This window comes from Lacerta agilis, chromosome 7 (genome assembly GCF_009819535.1).
Source record: "Lacerta agilis isolate rLacAgi1 chromosome 7, rLacAgi1.pri, whole genome shotgun sequence".
Taxonomy (NCBI): Eukaryota; Metazoa; Chordata; class Lepidosauria; order Squamata; family Lacertidae; genus Lacerta; species Lacerta agilis.
The window spans coordinates 46,990,948-47,011,907 of NC_046318.1; the positions used below are offsets into that span (position 1 = coordinate 46,990,948).

The following is a 20,960-nucleotide window of genomic DNA, read 5'->3' on the forward strand; positions in this document are numbered from 1 at the left end:
GAAAGAGGATATGTCACCCTTTTATTAAAGGCTCTTAGGTAGGATAAGCAATGCTAATGCCATTATCGGATAGAACAGGAATCCAGTATGCAACTTTAATTAACAATAAAGAAGAATCGACACCCAATTTCCCTGGCAATAATGTAAAAGTTTCTTCTATGTGGGCTAGGTGTCTCAGGTCATACCACGAAACAAAATACAAAGACTGCATTTATGCCTCTCGCACTTTCAGTGGAGTTAATTTATAGACCTCAGTGAAAATCTTTGATCAGCACACTGAGAATTCAAGCAATCATTTTATTAACTACATATTTAAGTGCTATTTTTCTAGAAAAAGAGGTATTGGAACTCATCATGAACACCTCCCTCGTGCTCTTAAAACGGCAATGACATGCACCTGACAGGTGCTGGAACAAAGTTCTGGTGCGTTCCAGCTGAAGAAAGTCCTGCATATTGCTGTCAATGTATTACTCCCCTGGACATAGCTTGGTTGTGGGGCTGGTAGTGCAAAGGGGACAGCTGCATATTCCTGCATTGCAGGGGGTTGGACTAGATGATCCTTAGGGTCCCTTCCAATTCTACAATTCTATGATTCTATGACAAGCATAGAATCAAAGAGGAAAGGTTGCAACGTTTGGGACCTTTTAGCTTAGAAAAAAGGTAAAAGGTGATATGAGAAAAGTTTACAAACTTCTGCAGTACTTTCTGAAGAAAGTGAGTAGAGAAAACCTATTCTCCCTTTCTCATAACAATAGAACTTCTGGACATTCAATGAAGCTGAATGTTGGAAAATTCAGGACAGACAAAGTGAAGTACTTCACAAAGTGCAGTATTAAACAATGGATTTCACTCCCACAAAAGGTAGTGATGGCCTCCAACTCTGATAGCTTTAAAAGAGTCAAATTCATGGAGGATAAGGCTATCAGTGGCTACCAGCCATGATGGCTATATTCCATCTTCACTGTCAGAGGCAGTATGTCTCTAAATGCAAGTTGTTGGGAATTGCAGGTGGACAGTGTGCTCTTGCTCTCAGGTTCTCTGCTTTTTCTCTCTCTGCTCCTGAGATAATGAAAAAGTCAGCATTTCTTTGTCCACTATGTATTTAGCATTTTGGGCCATCTTGCTAAATTTTATAATACAGGAATTCTTTTTATTTTATGGGGATATGACATAAGCCAAGCGGTAAGCATCTTAGAATCACATAATCATACTGTAGAGTTGGAAGAAACACTGAGGATCATCTAGTCCCAAATGGTGGGAGACAGACCCCCTGCAATGCAGGAATATGCAGTTTTCCCTTATGAGGATCAAACCTGCAACTTTGGTGTTATCAGCACCACACTCTAACCAAGTCTGTGACTTTTTAAATTAGTCAAAACAAAATAAAAAAATCCTTCCAGTAGCACCTTAGAGACCAATTAAGTTTGTTCTTGGTATGAGATTTCGTGTGCATGCACACTTCTTCAGATTTTTTAAATTAGAATTATGTCTTATTTATTTTGGAAAAGCTTCAAAAAATAGTGGGAATGTATTTGGCCGGGAACTAAATAAGAAATTTCATATACTAGTAGTACTGGAGAAATATTTCTGCACTTTTTATTAACAATAAAAAGCCCACTGCCTTATATAAATGTCAGACACTATAAAAGAGAATGTAATTTAACTTCATTGGATTTGTAGCACTCTGTAATACCTTTTTGATGTTTGAAACTGTCAGCATTGCAATGAGTCCCCTGATGTTCTGGTAGCTTTTACTCAAATGCTATAATAATTACTGAACTATATTACCAGCAGTGCAATTCTTCCTGGTATATCACACTGTGCATAAATGAATGCATATTTTATTTGTGCAGTAATCAGAGATTGTTGTGAAACCCATACATGAATTAAAATGTTGTTTTTACTTTCCGTAATTTTTACTTTTAAAATCGTGTGACATAATAGCAGGCCCGTTCAGTCACCATCCTTTATGAAACAATTTATTCTCATACCCACCATATAGCCTATATACTACATAAAGAAGTATTCTAAAGAGAATTTAGACTGAATCCATTCAGTTATTAATTCACTTGATGCCTGCTGTGAAGTTCACATGCTTCCCCCTGTGGAGTGATAAATCTTTTTACACAGTGTCACTGAAAATATTACTGAGATCATTCAATCCAAAACATATTTATTTGGAATCAGAGTCCATTGATTTCAGTGGAAACTATATTCACAGCACTCCAACCTGAAACACATTACTTAGAAGCAAGTCACATTAAGTGATATAACTTGAATTTGCCTTTATTCAGTAATGCTTAGGATAAAGCTTATAGATAACACATGTCTTAAATTATAACTGAAAAAGGACAAGGGGGAGGGATCTTCAGAGAACTAGCTCCCAAACCATTTACACCAGGAGTGGCTAACATTTTTTGGTTGAAAAGGCACATTAATCCCTGACCAACTCTCAAGGGGACACATTCCTCTTTTGTAAGCCTGAGCTCAACCCGAGCTTTGACCCACCTGACCTTCTCCCTACAACTGTTGGCTACTCTTGTATACTCCTCCCTAGTGATTTCTCCTTTCTTCCATTTCCTATATGTGCAGTTTTCAAGCTACATCTGTGTACTTGAAATGGTTGAAAAACTCAAAAGAAACAGCACGAAGCATTAAAATGATCATGTTTACTATTTCAAACCCTTCAAGTGTCCCTATTTTCCAGGGACACCCCTGATTTAGAGGTTTCTGATTTTATATCAGAATGTCCCACTTTTCCTTAGAATGTCCCTATTTTCATTGAAGAAATGTTGGAGAGTATGGAGTTATCTGACTCTTGAGCTGTCTAAAGGCAATCCTGTATAGGGAAGGTTTTTTTAAAAAAAAAATGTTTAATATTTTATTACGTTTTTATATATGTTGGAAGCTGCCCAGAGTGGCTGAGGTAACCCAGTAAGGGTATGCTATTTCAGTTGTTAAAAAAATTAAATTCTGATCTACAGCTCTGTCCTATGCATGTTTATCTAGAAATCCCACTGTATTTAGTGAGGCTTACTCCAGGTAAGTGTGCATCATACTGCAGCTTTCAAATTCCAATTGCAGCTGTTTTATAGAGCAACATATGCTTTAAATGTTACTGTTTAATTATGTTAATATTAAACCAAGAAGCTTAAGGCAACCCTTCAAGGTAAGCTATGCTGAGAAGAAATGATTGGCTTATGCAGGGGCGGGCATGTCCTGTTTCACCATTTAAGGCGAAACAAGAAGTGCCTCCTACTCTGCTGCTGCTTCTGCCTGTGCTGTCCTTGCCATTGCCTCCATCACTGGCAGAATATTGGTGCCAGCATCCGCACCAATTTCAGATGAGATCTTGCTGGAAATCAGCGCTGGTACTTTGCCATGGGCAAAGGCAGCAGGGCACAGGGCTACTACTGCTTAGGGGTTTCCGCTGCCTCACCCCACCAAATGTCTTGACCAGTCCTGGGCCTGGTTACCTAGCGAGTTTCATGGCTGAGTAGCAAATTCAACTTTCCTCTCACAGCCTAAGACTATATATAGCCTACATTAGTGGCTCCAAACAAGGTGAGGCTTTTTTTATCATGTTGCATTACAAGTTGGGTTTGTTTTTTGTTTTTTTATGTTGATATACACACCATTGAGGGGGGTGGGGGTGCCTTCACACCTGATATGTATTACTGGATTTGTTTACTTGCACCAAATGTCATCTGCACATGTGCATCTGTTGCCTCAAATGTACACACCTCACCTCAAGTGTTTTCAAACCAAATGGGAAGACTGTTCGAGGGGGAAAGTACCAAACAGCATTGTAATTCAAGAAATTTCAGGATATGGATGGATTGTGGCCAGTGTCATGTGTACTCTGGGGCTGGAGTAAAAAACTGAAGGTAGCTAAGTGCATAAATACTGATTTAGCATCAATGGGCAAGCCCTTATAATCTTTCTCACGCAAATCCCTCCTAAAGCAGTTACCATATGGTTTCCCGTAAGAAAAAGAGAGAACCCGTATATAACTGCAACCGACTGGGACAATTTTACTGGGGGCTCTGAGAGTATGTAACACAGCGTCCCGTTATCTCAACGGCAAAGCCCACGCGCACACTGCAGCTGATGAGGAGAACCTACCGGGCGCATGCGCAGCGAGGGTAAAAGCCGTTGCTAACGGGGTCCTGCGCCTTGATACTCGGGAGCCCTCGTGCGGCGACAGCTAGAAGCGTCAGAAAGAGGCGCCGGCAGCCCTCTATTGCGTCGCGCGTCACGCGCCTTTTGGCACGTCCCACCCAATCAGTAGCTCCGCCGATGAAACGGCGCCAAGCTGGAAGGGAGGGGGCGTGGCCTTCCCCCTCAGTTGCTGGAAGAAGTTTTCTTCTTGGCCCCTGAGTGGAATTCGCTCGGGCCTCTCTGCTCCCCTCCTCCTCCTCCTCCACAAGCCACGGTGCTCTCGCTCACGTCACGTGGCACAGGGAAGGCTGGTCCTGAGTGGCGGAGATGCTCGTGAGGAAGGTATCAGGACAACGGAGGACGGGGCGGGCAGCATCCGAGGAGTGGGAATTGCGAGGGTCTGTATTGGCGGCGGAATAAGGGAGTGCCTGAAAGCTGGATCCCGGGCTTTCTTCTCGTTAACTGAATATTTGGAAGCTTGCCAGCATTGTGTGGCGTGTAAGAGGGAAGGGCGCTCTGCACGCGCACAGAGGCACATATGTTTGCTGTTCTGGGCCGAGCGATGGGTCAAATTATGCTCCCGAGGGAATGTCACAGGTTTTGAGTGGAAACTTTATGCGTTTTACGTGTGCAATAGTGAGAAGGTGTTTCAGGGAGAGTGTACTGGTGCCTTTTTTAAGGGAAATAGTTGCTAGGTTTAATTCTAAACAACGGCCACTGGGAAATTAAGTGTATTTGATGGAGAATGATAAGTGTGATGTATATTTTAAAAAATCAATAAAGATTAAATGTATATGGCCATGGGGAAGAAACCGTACATAAACACCACACACACACACACACACACACACTGATGTGCCTTTGTTCATGGGTTGGGAAATAAGGGTTTAAACTGTCTGTGGTAGGAATTATTAATGTGTGCGTTTCAAACCTAATTTATCTGTGGAGTGCAGAGCTGAAAATATTTCGAATTTGAATTTGATTATTTGCACTGCAATGGGGTTACTGGAATCTCATGATGGCTTTGATTTGGAAATATGTCAAATGCTGAAGAACACTCATGTCGAATGCTCAACGCTGAACTGAAATGTCATAGGATGGCAAATATCTGGCAGACATTCCGTGTAAAAGTTCACAAATACTTGTGGAGAACTTTAGGGGACAAATATGTTCTAATTGGGGACTGGCTATGGAGAGAAGGCATGCAGAGGCTGCACTGTTCATTTAAATGTCACCTCTCTCTTTCAATAGAAAAACTCAAAGGGGTTAGCACAAAATGTAAAAAATACAAATGGGACAAATTACACTGAAAGGGATGACGTTAATAGCTGAAATAAAAGATAATTCATGGGGTTGAGGAAAACAATTCTCTCCTACCAGTTTAACTCAAATAAATGATATTTAAAATAAGTGATATGTAAATTTTTCAGAGACACCATTAATGGAATCTTTTGAGAAGTTGGATGTGATTAAAATAGGATCAGTTACAGGTGGGTAGCCGTGTTGGTCTGCCATAGTCAAAACAGAATCGAAAATTCTTTCTAGTAGCACCTTAGAGACCAACTGAGTTTGTTCCTGGTATGAGCTTTCGTGTGCATGCACACTTCTTCAGATACACTGAAACAGAAGTCACCAGATCCTTAAATATAGTGGGGGAGTGGGGAGGGGTATTACTCAGAAGGGTGGTGGGAATGGGTGATAGGCTGATAAGTGTGGAAAACCTGTTGACGACTCTAAACGGCTGCAATTAGTCTTGCAGGGAAAGGCAAGGGGTGAGATGGCTAAAGATGGCTTTGTTATGTATAATGAGATAAGATAGGATATTTGCCATACCATATTCGTTCTCATTGTTTTGGGATTTGGCAAGGGCATTAGGTGTCTTCCTTTGATTCAGCTGCATTAAAATGTTTATGGAGAGGGGAATAGGAATAGGCAATGTTCCTATCTCACCCTAATTTACCTCACATGGTTGTTGTGAAAATAAAAAGGGGAGGAGAACCATGTATGCTGCTTTGAGCTCCCTGGAGGAAAAGCAGGAGTTACACATGGTTGGTTGGTTGGTAGGTAAATAAATAAATACATAAATGTATAACCCATTGCTGTGGTCTAAACCACTGAGCCTAGGGCTTGCCGATCAGAAAGGCAGTTTGAATCCCTGTGGCAGGATGAGCTCCCGTTGCTCGGTCCCAGCTCCTGCCCACCTAGCAGTTTGAAAGCTTGTCAAAGGTAAACGGCGTTTCCGTGCGCTGCTCTGGTTTTGCCAGAAGTGGCTTAGTCATGCTGGCCACATGACCTGGAAAAACTATGTTCAAATGCCGGCTCCCTCAGCCAGTAAAGCGAGATGAGCACCGCAACCCCAGAGTCATTCGTGACTGGACTTAACTGTCAGGGGTCCTTTACCTTTACCTTTTACTTCTGAGTAGGATGATTGACAACATGTTGCTGACAGCTGCGAGTGATAGGAGTCCCTGAACTTTTGTTGTGTCTGACTGTAGAGATATGAAGCAGAGTTATGAATGTACTGGCTGCAATTATGCAACCAGGGCAAATTTAAGGTTTTTATTGTTAGTGTATGAAGCTCTAAATAATTTAGGGCCCAATATACCTATACTGCTGTCATCTCCAGGAGCCCTCCTTGTGATTCCCAATGTAGCAGAGGTTTGTTTTATGGTGACTTGGAATTAGGTTCTTCAGTGCAGTGACAGCTGCCTTGTGGAACATACTGCCAATTGAAGGCTCTGACATTATATACATTTCGTTAGCTTCTAAAAGTTCTTCTGTTTCTATAAGGTTCCCCAGTAGGATGTGTTAACTTACAGGCACTATCAGATTTTTAAAAATCTGTCTTTTTATTTTAATTGTTGTACAACACTATGATACTTGTCAATGCTTGGTGCTCTATATATTTTCCTAAATAATTTTTTTTTCTTTGCAGAGGAAACGAACATGGTGCTCAGAACTTGCCTCTTTTCCAGATAAAAAGCCTATAGATGAAGGGAAGATAAATTCTGGGGCAGCAGTGGATGCTGCTTCAGTTTCAAATGCATGGCTTCGTTGTGGTGACGGATTTCAGGCAGCTTCTTCCCTGGAGGTAAAATGATGCTATTTTACTGAGTTTAGAACTTCATGCTAGTGAAGATACATTAAATTTTATTAGGGCTCACTACCTATTAAATAGGGACACGGGTGGCGCTGTAGGTTAAACCACAGAGCCTAGGGCTTGCCGATCAGAGGGTCGGCGGTTCGAATCCCCATGATGGGGTGAGCTCCTGCTGCTCGGTCCCTGCTCCTGCCAACCTAGCAGTTCAAAAGCACAAAGTGCAAGTAGATAAATAGGTACCATTCCGGCGGGAGGGTAAATGGCATTTCCATGCTCTGCTCTGGTTCGCCAAAAGCGGCTTAGTCATGCTGGCCACATGACCTGGAAGCTGTACGCTGGTTCCCTCAGCCAATAAAGCGAGATGAGCGCCGCAACCCCAGAGTCGTCCGCGACTGGACCTAATGGTCAGGGGTCACTTTACCTATTAAATAATTTATAGTTGTTTAATCATTTGCTTTTCCAACAAATTAATTACAAAAATATCCATATGGTGATGATTGACAATCAGTCAGTCAGTTTTATTACGGCAAAAGCCAGCAGCACAGAAAATCATAAATCCAAACAGAGAAAAATCAGCAACAACATCACCAGAGACAAAACAATTACACAAAGGAACTTTACAATGTGTTATTCAATAAAAGAAATTTATACTTCTCAATAGCTAAAGTGCATAATTTAGCTACATCATATGATACTAGACTTGAAGAATCCTCCAGAAGATATTTCTGTAAAATTTCGGGGAAGGATTCCAAATAGTGTTGTAAGGGTGTAAACTTTGTTAAAAGGGGTAAAATAAATCGAGCACGTTCTTCACTATAGAATTCGCAAAATAAAAGGATGTGAGTAACGGATTCTACCTTGTTAGACATGCTGGGGCAGATACGCGCATGCATTGGAACCTTCATAAATTTGCCATACAGCACTGCTGGAGGCATTGATGATTGACAATTAATAATTGGCAAATTTAGGGTGTCTAGGGGGCAGTTAATGCATCCTTGTGTGAGAGGATTTTCTCACCAACTTGAAGGGAATGGTGGCATGACAACCCCCAAGGAAGCTCTCCCAGGACCCTGAAGTATTTGATAATTTCTGTCCAGCCTCTAATACCCCTTTTTGGAGTAAGGTTTAAAATGCCCTCCCTGCTGAAATGGAAGTTATGGAATTTTTTATCCGTAAAGGTTTGGCTCTTCTTAGTGTGTTTAGGTGGAGGGTGAAGATCATCTATTTGAATGTACTTTTGTGATATTGTCTGCCGTTTCTGATTCTGCCAACATCACTTGTGTTTTGTGGGGTTTGGTTCTTTTTAGTAACATTTCTGCAATTAAAGCTCTTGGTGTGTTCTATTGTATATATATTTATTTCAATTGTAAGCATCTCTGGGGACCTTTGTGTTGGAAGATTCGTAGTATAGGCGATTTAATTAATAAATGTGATACATTCAATGAATATATAAGAACATGCAGGAATGGTGGGAAAATCAAAGAAACAAGGGAAGGGGAAGAAGGGAAGTCATTGCATGTTTTATTATAAAGAAAGATATTAATGGTGGAAATGTATATTTGAATGTGATTTTAGAAATGGTAATAATGATATATATATATGATGCATTCATATGTCTAAGAATGGTTTTCATATTAATTGGTATTCATTTTGTTTTCATTCATTTTTTTTAAACAGACTAAAGAATTGTCAGAAAAAACATCTAGAGTTAAAACATGCTTTGCATCATTGCTCAGCTCAATTGAAGGTACAACATCTACTGTATTATTTCACATTAGCAGCATAGGAGGTTTTGTTTGTATTATCTGCAAGCTTTTTTTCTCAGGTTAAAATATCTATCTCGAACTAGGGTAGATTTGCATGACTGCTTCTTCTGTTTGTAATCCAGTTTGAGCCCAGCCTTGTAAAACGAGTTCATAAGTTGATAAAACTAAAAGTTAAAAAACATAACATTTGTGGCATGCACAGTTAATTTGGAAGGAGTAATTTAGCATTGTGACAGGAGCTATAAGCTAACAAAGGTCAAGGGCTGAGCACATGTAGTGGATGTCATATCACCAAGGGTTTCCACCATCATAGATAAATACACGATAACTGGACAGGTAAGATCCAGCAGTACATCAAATGGATCCATGTAGTTATGGCATCCAGGTCATTGTTTTGTCTGCACAGTGTCTTAAAATGTACAATGTACTGTCAAGTATTCCCCATTGCTATCTTGTGGGCCAGGATGCAGCAGACTCTTAACCATACCATAAAGTTCAGTTGGACAACTCTGTAAATATGCAGTGTGGGTGGTGAAGTGCAATTCCTTTGCCCTACTCACTGCCATGCAAAAAGCCTTCATCTGAGTTGTAGCCTGTGTTTGGTCAGTTTAGTTCTGAGTTTTCTGCCAGTCTCTAACCATTTTCCCACCCTGAGCTCCCCAGAAAACCAGGGAGCTTGTTTAGCTTTGTTAAATGGGAGAGGGTGCTCAGCAGTGACTATGTCAGCTGCCTGGTTCATTTCCCTGTTCCATAGGCCAAGCAGGCCTTCAATGCTTTCTGGAAGTTCTGTGACAGGAAGATCCCCAAGAGCAATCAGGAAACCACTGACACCCTTCAACCTCTTGAGTTAGAGCTTTAAAAATTAGTCCTTCATCCTTGTCTTAAATCGCTATAAGCCTAATCCATTGTTCAAGTTAGTTTATTTCATATCAGTTTTAAAAATATAAGCTCACAGGTTAATTCTAAGTGTTGTGACGTGTACATTGTAGTGTTACAGTACAGGGCAGGATGAATATGAAATGTGCTCAATAGTTGCTTATTCTGTTCTGCAGGAATCTCTCAGAGCGAGAGACTAAGTGAGTTAACTGATATAGTATGGAGCTCCAGTGGAAGCGACTTCTCAGATGATGACGATAAGACTTTGACTTCAAGGTTCCCTCATCTGAAAGGGGAGAAGTATAGAAAACATGGCTTGATCTCCAGGGATGGAAGTAATGAAGGTGAGGCTCTTCGTATCTGTTTTGTATACATTAAATGAAGGTCAGAAGTTTGTACATGTCATTTCCTTGATGAAAAGAACAGAAACCTTCATCTGTGGAATTGTGAAAATTGGTTTACCAGTAATACACAGGACCTATATCAGGGGTCAGCAATCCTTTTCAGCCATGGGCCGGTCCACTGTCCCTCCGACCATGTGGTGGGCCGGACTATATTTTGGAGAAAAAAATGAACGAATTCCTATGCCCCACAAATAACCCAGAGATACATTTTAAATAAAAGCACACATTATACTCATGTAAAAACACCAGGCAAACTCCACAAATAACCCAGAGATACATTTTAAATAAAATGACACATTCTACTCATGTAAAAACATGCTGATTCCCGGACTGTCTGCAGGCCGGATTGAAAAGGCAAGTGGCCCACATCCGGTCCTCAGGCCTTAGTTTGCCTACCCCTAACCTATATCATTCCCTAGAATCCAAGTTTTCACTGCTATACTATGTATTACTGTATTTGCATGAGAAAGAAATGGGGGCAGGAGTGGTGAGTGGAATTGAGAGGTGGGAACCATGGTGGAAGCCTGGCGGGCGGGAAGCAGGCATCAAATGATGTGGGCCAGTTTAGGCAGGGGCTTTGGGGGGATGGGCTCCTGTGGAGAGAAGGAGCAAGGAGGCATACAGGCAGATTTCCAGTCAAGTGGCGATGGAGGGCAGGAAATGTTTGCAGGAGCTAGGAGCAAGAAGTGTGACTTTGGTAAGGGCCACAGTGAAAGGTAGTAAAACAGGTTGGCCTCTTGTGGGCCAGAGTGGGTAGTGAGAAGTGAGACTGGGGAGAGTTGTGGAAGAGTGGAGGCAGATAGTTGGCCTTGAATCATGTGGGCTAGAGTGGGGAGTAAAAGGTGATGCCTTGGTGAAGGGTATGGGGGCAGCAGGCTGGAGAGGGAGGCAGGCAGATCTTGAATCATGTGAGTCAGAGTGGGGCATGCTGAAAAGGACCTACCTATGTAGCCAACACCTTCATTCTCTGACATGGTCGGATCTGGCTTGTGCATGGCCTCCATTGTGGGCATTGACAGAGGGAGCAAGCAGTAAAGGACCAAGAGCTTTGTATATGTGATGATCAAGTCCCCTACCCCTGGATAAAGCTAATGTTACTGAGACAAAAAAGGTCTGAAACCATGGTTGAATGAATGAATATACTTTATTCGGTCACAGACCAGCATAAAACAGGATATTTGCATTTAAAGCCATGGTTTGATTCTGGCTTATTCTTGCTAATCACAGTTCCGTGATTTGGGGATGCCATAAGAAACAGTAGTTAGTTTAAGACTGGAAGCTTTTGATCTCCTCTTCCTGGCATGGGGAACAGGAGGAGGGGTGAGCATGCTAGTATATGCATGCTTTTCAAAGAGTGAGAAACTCTGGTTTCCTGTTGTGTCTGAACTGAGTTTCTCTCTCTCTCTCTCCCCCACCCCTCTACACACACACACACACACACACGTGTACTGTAAAGAAATAAGCAGCCTTAAAAAAGATTTCTCCCCCCCCCCACTCCCACCATGGTTTCTGGGGAAACAGCTGCCACAGAGCAGCAAAACACAAAAGGGAAGGCTTGTTTAAAGCTGATTATTTGTTTACTGTACTGCACACAGGTCCAGCTGTTTTGATATCGAAACCTGTGGGGTGTATGGTGAGGTTTGGGTACCAATTCCTTGTATTTGGATAAGAGACCTGTGTGTGTATATAAACAAATAGCAGGAAGTGTTCTGTGCCTCATGAGGTCGCCTTTCTGATACATAGGTTTTCAAATATCTCTGCCACATTCATAGTTTACAACAGGTGTTGCCAGTGCAGCTCCTGCAGGTTCACCTCTGCCTGCAGAGACCTCCCCTGGTACTCACAGGATCTCTTCCCCTCCCAGTGCTGAAATTAGGCTTGAAAGAAGTGTTCTTGGTTGTGGTTTCTGTCTGATGCTTGTCATAGTTTGTAAATGAGCCCACAGGCCCCAAAAGGTGGCAGCCCCTGTTTTTAAGTGTTTGGGTACACAATACACATTTTTTTTCTTTTACTGTATTCTTTTGAAATAATGTGTGAAGAGGCCTTTATTTTCTGTACAGTAACTTCTCCATGCTATTTATTTTGTTCCTGCTATTGTAAGGAACACTAGATGGCAATCTTTCCTTAGTAAACAATCCCAGCATTTGTTTATTAGTTCAGCAAATGTTGCACTAATGTAAGTAGGTCAGGCACAGCTGATAATAATAACATTTTGTACTTTCCTACTGTTCTTGGTGAAATAGAATAAATGATTGTTTTCCTGATTATTGACTGTTGTTTATCTGACAACATGCACTTTCAATGTGAAACATGTTGCCTGCTGCTTTTGTAAACATTTAACAAATCTGGAGGAGATGGTTAAAAAACATACTGGATCTGTGTTCTACAGCCTTATCACTTGCATATTATTCTCTAATGTGTTACAGAATGACATTGTTACTTTCCACTTTTCATTTTAAACTCTGAGGACATGTCTATTCTTTCTTATACTACTGTTTAAAAAACCCTTTGTTTTATGTTGCTGAATTGGAGCTTTTCAGAAGTGTTATTATTGATTTCCTCAAGGGTTTTTTGAATGTGCTTTTCCGTTGAAGATGGTACTCTTTGGTCATTTAAAGCAACTGTTTGAGCAGACTTGACTAGAAATACATTCTGCAGAAATATAAAAAGGCATTCATTATGTATTATTAAGATGTATCTATTACTTTTTTAGACATCTGAAAGATTAATCCAGTTACTTTGGCTTAGTACTGGAGAAGACATAACTAATAGACATATTTTTATATAGTTCTTCAGATAAGTAAGTGTTCTACACTGGATCGCAACCTCACTGCTCTCTTCCCATCACAGCTTTCCCTAGTCTTATTTCTGATACAGTCATTTACTAGGTGAAGTTTTGCAGGTGTGGAGATAAGAGGTTGCAAAAAAAAAAAATCAACGTCATTCTGTTAAGAGCGAAGCTAGTAAGAACGATTGCTTCCCTAGCTCTGTATGGATTATGTTCCCACTCTGGGATGACCTACTTTTATGAGATATAAGGGCTTGTCTTGTCTGCCACCAGTTTTCACAATAAACAGTTAATTTGTAAGTGTATGTATTGCATATAGAGTTAGGCATATGTGAAAGGTATTTGTGAGGATGTTAGCATTTTAAAAAGTCTGTTCTAATATTTCTGTTTTTTATTTCCTGTTAAGGTGAATCACAAAACATTGATTGGGACAATGATAGCGATCGTGAAGATAATGTTGACCAGCACAGTGAATCAAAAACTGATGGTACTTCTTTGGACATATCAGACACTGATTCTTGTACAGACAGCAATATTATGTCTGATGAAGAGAAGGAACACGAACCTTCAAAGGTAAGGCTTTTCTTGATTGCAAATATTTTAGGTATTGGAGCACTGGTCTACTTTAAAATTTTGTTTCCTCAAACGTCAGTTGCCAAAATGGTCTGGAGATTGCCAAAGTAATCTAGATAAGAAGTGTTTCAGGTAGACACTTTACCTAAACATTTCTTGAAAAGGGTTTACTTTGGAATACTTGGTGAGTTTGGGATAAAAGAGTTTCGATGCAATATCCAACCTCTTTCTTACTCAGAGCAGACCCATTGAAATCAATGACAGCAAAACTTTCTTTGTTAAAAACTTTTGGTATACAAACCTGATGCCTGTGGAAAATATTTGCTTCATTTCAGCAGAGCCACTGCTCATTAGTTTACTGTACTGTACTGTACCTTTGGAGGGTGTGAGGGTTTTGTTATCTATAAAGACCTATAGCGGAATCCTAAACTTATTTATTTAGAAGTCCTATTGAATTTAGTGAGATTGCGGACTAAGTACTTATTAGAATAATTTGTTTCTTCTTTTTAAACCCAACCTCAATATTTTGTGGTTCCATTTTTGCTCTGCACATTTGAAAAAGTTTTGTTTCACCTCCACAGAACCCAGTAGAGTTTTTCTTTTAAATGTTGGTTGTAATATTAACTGTAATGCATAGATGCACTCCAGGTGAACAGACCTATAGATGCTTAAGAATTCAGGGTATAGATAGACTGAAGCCATTTTGCTGACATCGAATAAGAGTTTTTGGTTGTATTCCAAAGTAATACTGAACTTCCAGTAGGGGGAGACAAGAACCATCTTTTTGTTTCTTGTTTGCTTTTATTTGGGAGTTAGTTAAACTCTCATGAGAGTTCAGTTTAGAGAAGAGTACTTACATGTTGTTTGATGCACCATGTGCCCTGTTTTTGCATTTAAGTAGCATAAGCAGCTTTAACTGACCTAGAGATCTGAGAGTGGGTGTTTGCCTCATGATCCACTGAGATATAATAAAACAGGACATTGGATTCATAGGGTCTGATCTTTTCCAGTTTTTTATTAAGTTGTGAGAACATTTTAGAATTAATAAGCAGGTGGGGGATCAAGGTTTCAAGAACAAGAAAAGTATTTACAGTGCCCCCCAAAAGTTAATACTATAAGCAAGCATACATAGTTTCAATATAATTTAGTGATGTTATTTACTGTACTAATATATATCCATCCTGTATTTCACTCAATTGTTCTGCAAGATATAAAAGTTGAAGAAAACTGTTTGGTCTTTTCCTTTCTTGGTACTAGTATTCTTACAATCACAATCCTGAATTCTCAGCATTTATTATGAAATGAGTTTCACCTGTCTCCTTGGAAGTTCCTCATTAACGGTCTGTCCTGTATGCATTCATGGGTTGCGTATATCCTTCCATAATTTTATACTTTTCCCCCTTCGAAGCTACTAATCATATTAAGCAAGCTTTGTTGAATTCACTTTGCTGGCTCGTTGAGATATTCTTAGTGGAGGTGCTAGGAGCTTTGAAAGACCCTATTTTCTGTTACAACATTTTTGCCATATATGAAAACTATTCCCTGGTAGGATGAGAACTGATCATATTCATTTATTCTTGTAATAGAAATGTTGTTCAGTGGTTCAGGTTTCTTTACTTAGTTACCTTATTGATGAGTTTGGCCTGTTAAAACACAGGGACTGGGCAATTTTACCTGATTCAGCCCTGCCAACTAACCAACATTTTGTAGAATAGAACAATACCATTTGAAAGAGAACCAGCTTTGAGGTTTTTTTACCTGATCCTTGATGCAGAGTGAATGTGTTGGCGAGTTGTGTAGAAATTGGACAATAAATAAATAAATTGATTGATTGATTGATTGTGTGACTGCAGAAATGGATAAAAGCCCCCCATCCAAACAATGACTATCATCAGTGCAGGTAAGAAAAATACTGTCATCTACAATACTGTCTTATTTATTTTATAGTACAGTACATTGATTATTGCTTTCATTTTATGGATCAGTGGTCTCATTAGATATTAAAATTCATGTTAAATTGCTGTTTTAGGTTTACCATACCCATTGAGTCAATCACCCATCTCCTACTACCCCCCCTGAGGAAAAAAACCCCACTCCACCCTCTCACTATATATAAGGGTCTGGTGACTTCTGTTTCAGTGTATCTGAAGAAGTGTGCGTGCACACGAAAGCTTATACCAAGAACAAACTTAGTTGGTCTCTAAGGTGCTACTGGACACACACACACACATATCGACTGCTGTTTTAGGTTTGTTTTTAAAAGTATGGAATGTATTAATCCGTTTTGCGTTACATTCTGTGGGAAAGCATGCCTTGGTTTTGGAATGCTTTGGTTTTGGAACATACTTCTGGAACAGATTAAGTTTGAGAACCAAGGTAGCACTGTATAGTTTCTACCAGGAGGCTTTGCTTTGCTTAGTTTTCTTGACTTCATGTCTTGTTACAAGATAACTGACAGTAGTCCCTGCATGTGTGCTTAGTTTGTGTGTGTTATCTTTCCCCCTTTTTTAATTGCATGCAATTACAGATGTACATTGGTTTACAAGCTTAATCCATTCCGGAAGTCTGTTCTTAAAGCAAGGTGTGCTTTCCTATAGCAGCAGGGGACTCAGTTTACAAATGGAACACATTCAACAGGAAGCGAAAGATGTTCTTATTCCAAGGCAAAGTTCACAAACCAAAACACCTACTTCTGGGTTTGCAGCATTCGTAATCCAAGTTGTTCATAAACTAAGCTGTTCTTAAACCAAGGTACCACTGTATTCTGGGTAATGCATGGTGAGCCCAAGGATTCAGTCCCATTGTCGGCAAAGTACAGTAAGTTCATATATAATGGCCAGCCATGTTCTGGTACTATGGGAGCAAGCCTTGCATTTGTATACTCCTACCTCCCTTTTCATTCTCTCCTTAAGGAGTATCTTCCTGATCTATTGCTGACTGATTCTGTGCTGTTGTATCTGAATTGGTAAACTGGTTTGTTGCTGTCCAAACAAGGATGGTTCATCATGATTTGAAGCTGGTTTGCAATCCTGTTTTGGAGGGCAAGTGCAAACTATGTTGTGCTGCAAACCAGAAAGTTAACAAACCAGATGGAATGCAAGAGGGGGAGAAGGGAGTGTGTAAGCCTGAGGCTTAGTAACTTAATTCCAGACAATAATATGATATTGCACATTAACTGATCCACAGACTGTCCACTTTGAGGTGCATAGATTTCTTTTCCCAAGGAGAAGGGAGTGGCAGGCCTTTATGAATCTAAAAGAAACTATAAACTACCGGTATGTGTCCGTTGAGATATGGCAACCTAGCACTAAATAGGTGGAATGATTATTTTAATGTATTTTAATATTTGTTGGAAGCCGCCCAGAGTGGCTTGGGGGACCTAGCCAGATGGGCGAGGTACAAATAATAATAATAATAATAATAATAATAATAATAATAATAATAATAATAAATTCCTCACATGGTCTGGAAAGGGAAAGAGATCTTTGCCAACAGTCACGATGTTGTACCATCGTTTACATTTTAAATTTTTGGAGAAAGGGGGAAAATGAGAAGAGGTTGTCTCTTTATGCCAGGCATGATGTCACTGATGTTCCAAGGTTCTCTTTCCATGGATGCCCCAGTTCTCAAGTACAATTTCTATGTGTTTCCTGATCTTGTATCCAAATCATAGTAGTGCAATCCAAAATACAGTCTGCTTCCCAGATACCATCTTAGTGGCGTGTCCTTTTGTGGGAATTTCCAGGGCAGTGGCCTTGTCTGGGTCATCAAACATGGCTTTGGGAGGTGACTCACGTTGCATGAGAGATCACTGCCATCATAATTACAGACTCCCTACATATTTTAAATACTTTATTTCACTGTTTGGTACATGAGGTACGTCATAGTCCTAGGAATATTTTTTAGTTTAAGGAGAAAGATAGGATTGTCTACTAGAAAGAATTATTGTTTAAGATGAGTATGGAAAAAGGAGTTTTGATGATGGGTTTTACTTAGAAAACAAAGTATTTTTTTATTTTGCTGGTGAAAGTTTAACTGTCATACACCAACATTTGAAACTCATTAGATTTTACATAAAATATGAAAGTAATGCCTCTATGCAGAGCTGAAATCTTATGTATCTACTTTCAGTAGGCAAGTACTTTATGGAAACTTTTTTTAAAGTGATCTTTTTTAGATGTGAGAAGGGTGAGAGAACGTGCAGAATTTGTTTTTGTTACCCTTAAAATTGCAACAGAGTTCATTTGGTATTAGAAGGTTGGTGATCAAAGGAACATTTTGCTTCATTTTCTTAAATGGAATAAAATTTTTTGACAGGGTAATCCAGTAACCAACATCGTTATTTGTTTGCCAGCTTATTTTGTTAAAAATGCTGTGGTACCCATTGTGCAAAATAAAGAATCTGGAAATAGTAATGTAAGGCACATGCTGAAATGCCTAGGTGTGATTCAGCCAGCACAGTACAGGTACTCAGTTTTTGTCAAATGTGTAAGAACAAATTTAGAAAAAACTTGTACTTTTTTAAAAGCCCTTTTCATAGTTTCTTAACATTCCTGGTAAAAGATTTTTTAAAGGTGTGGGAGAGGGGAAACAACCTTGACCACCATAATTTTCTTTTCTTTTATTACTATGGGGCGATTTTTGCACAGCTTTCAAGATGCAGGACTCTTTATTGCATTGTGTGTAATAATGACAGACCATTGCTATAATTAATTATTATGACTGGCTTACTGTAGTCATCTCTTACACTCGTCTCTTATGCCCATGTAGTAGTATCATCACAGTTTTTACTAACACAGCACTTAGAGAATTATGGGTAAGTAGGTGTGTGGGTTTCTGCTTAAAGCACATTGTGAGCAATCTGTGGGAAGGGGCTACTCTCATAGTTGTAATACTTTTAATTGCATTGCATTAGTGCAGTTTGTAGATAACATGAAAATGTAGTGAAAGTTGTTGCACCAGCACACCTGTACCATGATGGAATCACCATGCCTTAAACTTTGAAGGATGCTTGGTTCTTCCCTAAGATGATATTATCTGAGGGTCAGGAAGGGGAGAGAATAAGAGGGGCAGGGAAGCAGGAATAGGATTTACTTTGCATGTTGTACAGCAGAGTGGGTTGCCAGACCGGCCTCATAGTGTTATGGCTAAACCAGCTCACTGTAGCTAGATACAGATTTTAATTGGTAGCTGCTATTTTTTATTTTTTTATTGCACTAATATTCCACCTTTTCCTCCAAGGACCTCAAAGTAGTGTACATGGTTTCTCCTCCCTCCTCATTTAATCCCCACAACAACCCTGTGAGGTAGTTTAGACCAAGAGGCAGTGACTGGTCCAAGGTCACCCAGTGATAGGAAGGAATTTCATCCAGTGTTAAATGGTTGGTGGCTTCTGTTGTTGCATACAGTGTGGCTCAGGGCCTGAGGCATCTCAATTCATGTGTGTCAGACTTTATCCTTGTCCTACAGGCATCTTTGTTGTGTTACAAAGTTGCTGATATCTGCAAGTAGTTTGAAGCCTATTAATAACTTGGATGTTGGTTGCTATGTTATGGATGTTCATGGAGAAAAACTTCCATTTTTTTTAAAAAAAATCTTTGTACAGTGGATTTTGAGGGGGGTGGGAACTGAAAAATAGAAATAACAGTAATAGTATTAAGTAACCCCTTAAAGCTGTTCACAGGCTTAAGGATAGGTGGTAAACTGTTTTTCTACTGTGTGTGTGTATATATATCCCAAACACTTGGGTACATTAAAATATAATAGTAGCATCAAGTTAACTAAGTTGCCAGAGAATTAGTTAAAGACTGTCCCTTTCCATAGTTAATGTACAAATAGTGGGGAAAGCTTTCATGGTTGTTTGAAAGTGTTTGAAATAGGTAAAGGTAAAGGACCCCTAGACAGTTAAGTCCAGTCAAAGGTGATTATGGGTTGCGGAGCTCATCTCACTTTTCAGGCTGAGGGAGCTGGTGTTTGTTCACAGACAGCTTTCTGGGTCATGTGGCCAGAAACTGCTACAGCTGCATGGAGGACTGTGATGAGTGTCAGAGCTAATGGAAATGCTGTTTACCTTTCCGCAGTGCCTATTTATCTACTTGCACTGGTATACTTTTGAATGCTAGGTTGGCAAAAGCTGGGACAGAGCAACGGGAGCTCACCCTGTTGTGCGGATTCGAACTGCTCTGGGATTTATTTATTATAATATTTATACCTCACATTTCCTCTAAGGAGCTCAAGGTGGTGTACATGGTTCTTCTTCCCCTCTCCATTTCATCTTCACAACAACTCTGTGAGGTAGGCTGTCTGAAAGAGACTGGCTCAGGTTCACCCACTGAGCTTCATGGCTGACTTGGGGTGAAGTGTTTTTGTTTTATTTTTTGAGCAGCAGGCTCAGCCCCATCCCTTTTGGTAAGATGCTTTTGAAAGAGGGGAGCATCAAAAGTAGATTGTGAGATATTAAGTACAATAACTGGTTTACTTGCATAAGCCTAAGTAGCACTTTCAGTGCTGATCCTGCAGTACCATCTGTGTTCAACTGAAGTCAGTGGCAATGTTTTGTGGAGCTGCCTGCATGCTGGTAGCTGAATTACCCACTTTCTTAGATAACTTTAAAAATAAAATAATATAAAAAATGAGATATACATGTAATTTACACACATTGAGGTTTGTTTTCCTTGATACTTTCTGATAGTTTGGCTATGACTGTTCCCTTTGTTGTGTAATATGATGAGTTATTTTAGAAGACTATGAGTTTAGAACATTATAATGAGTTATCACTGTTACATGAAACGGAATCTGTGTCAGACTGATGACTTAATGCCTGATGAGAGGTTATATGTCTGTGTTTCTGTTTCAAATGTTTTCTTCCGGTACCCACTGATGATGATGACACACCTAATGCCAAAACAAAATAAAAAAAATAAAAAAATCCTTCCAGTAGCACCTTAGAGACCATATCCAGTTAGGAAGCTCAGTATGAATCTGTATGAAAAATGTACTTGTGTAGTGCTGTGCATTGCACATTTAGGATTGGGATGCCAATTCTTCAACTCAGTTTATCTTTCTGATGGTGGTCTTATTTGCAGTAGAAACAAATTGCAACAACTGTAGCACTGTTATAAACCACTAAACAACAGGTCTTGCAAATATTTAAAAGTATTTAAAATAATCAAACCATACCTGTAATTCCCACTGCTTCTCAGTTTTCAAGTCTTATTTTTGGATTAATGAAAGTGCTAGTTTTTAATGCTTTTTAGTTGAACTTCATGTGGCAGTGGTAAATTCTGATTTAT

At 39.8% G+C, this 20,960-nt stretch overlaps 1 protein-coding gene across 3 annotated transcripts in view; it reads left to right on the plus strand.

Annotated features, from left to right (window-relative positions):
* Positions 1-4,342: 4,342 nt before the first annotated feature.
* SPIDR (scaffold protein involved in DNA repair) overlaps positions 4,343-20,960 on the plus strand; it is a 159,896-nt gene continuing 143,278 nt past the window's right edge. The window contains exons 1-5 of one of the 3 annotated variants that reach the window (XM_033155171.1): positions 4,343-4,503; positions 7,097-7,252; positions 8,939-9,008; positions 10,080-10,247; positions 13,502-13,668. In XM_033155171.1, coding sequence (XP_033011062.1) covers positions 4,489-4,503; positions 7,097-7,252; positions 8,939-9,008; positions 10,080-10,247; positions 13,502-13,668 — 576 coding nt within the window. In that variant the 5' untranslated portion in view covers positions 4,343-4,488. The remainder of the gene's footprint in view (positions 4,504-7,096; positions 7,253-8,938; positions 9,009-10,079; positions 10,248-13,501; positions 13,669-20,960) is intronic. The other 2 variants (XM_033155170.1, XM_033155169.1) reach the window with 2 other exon arrangements.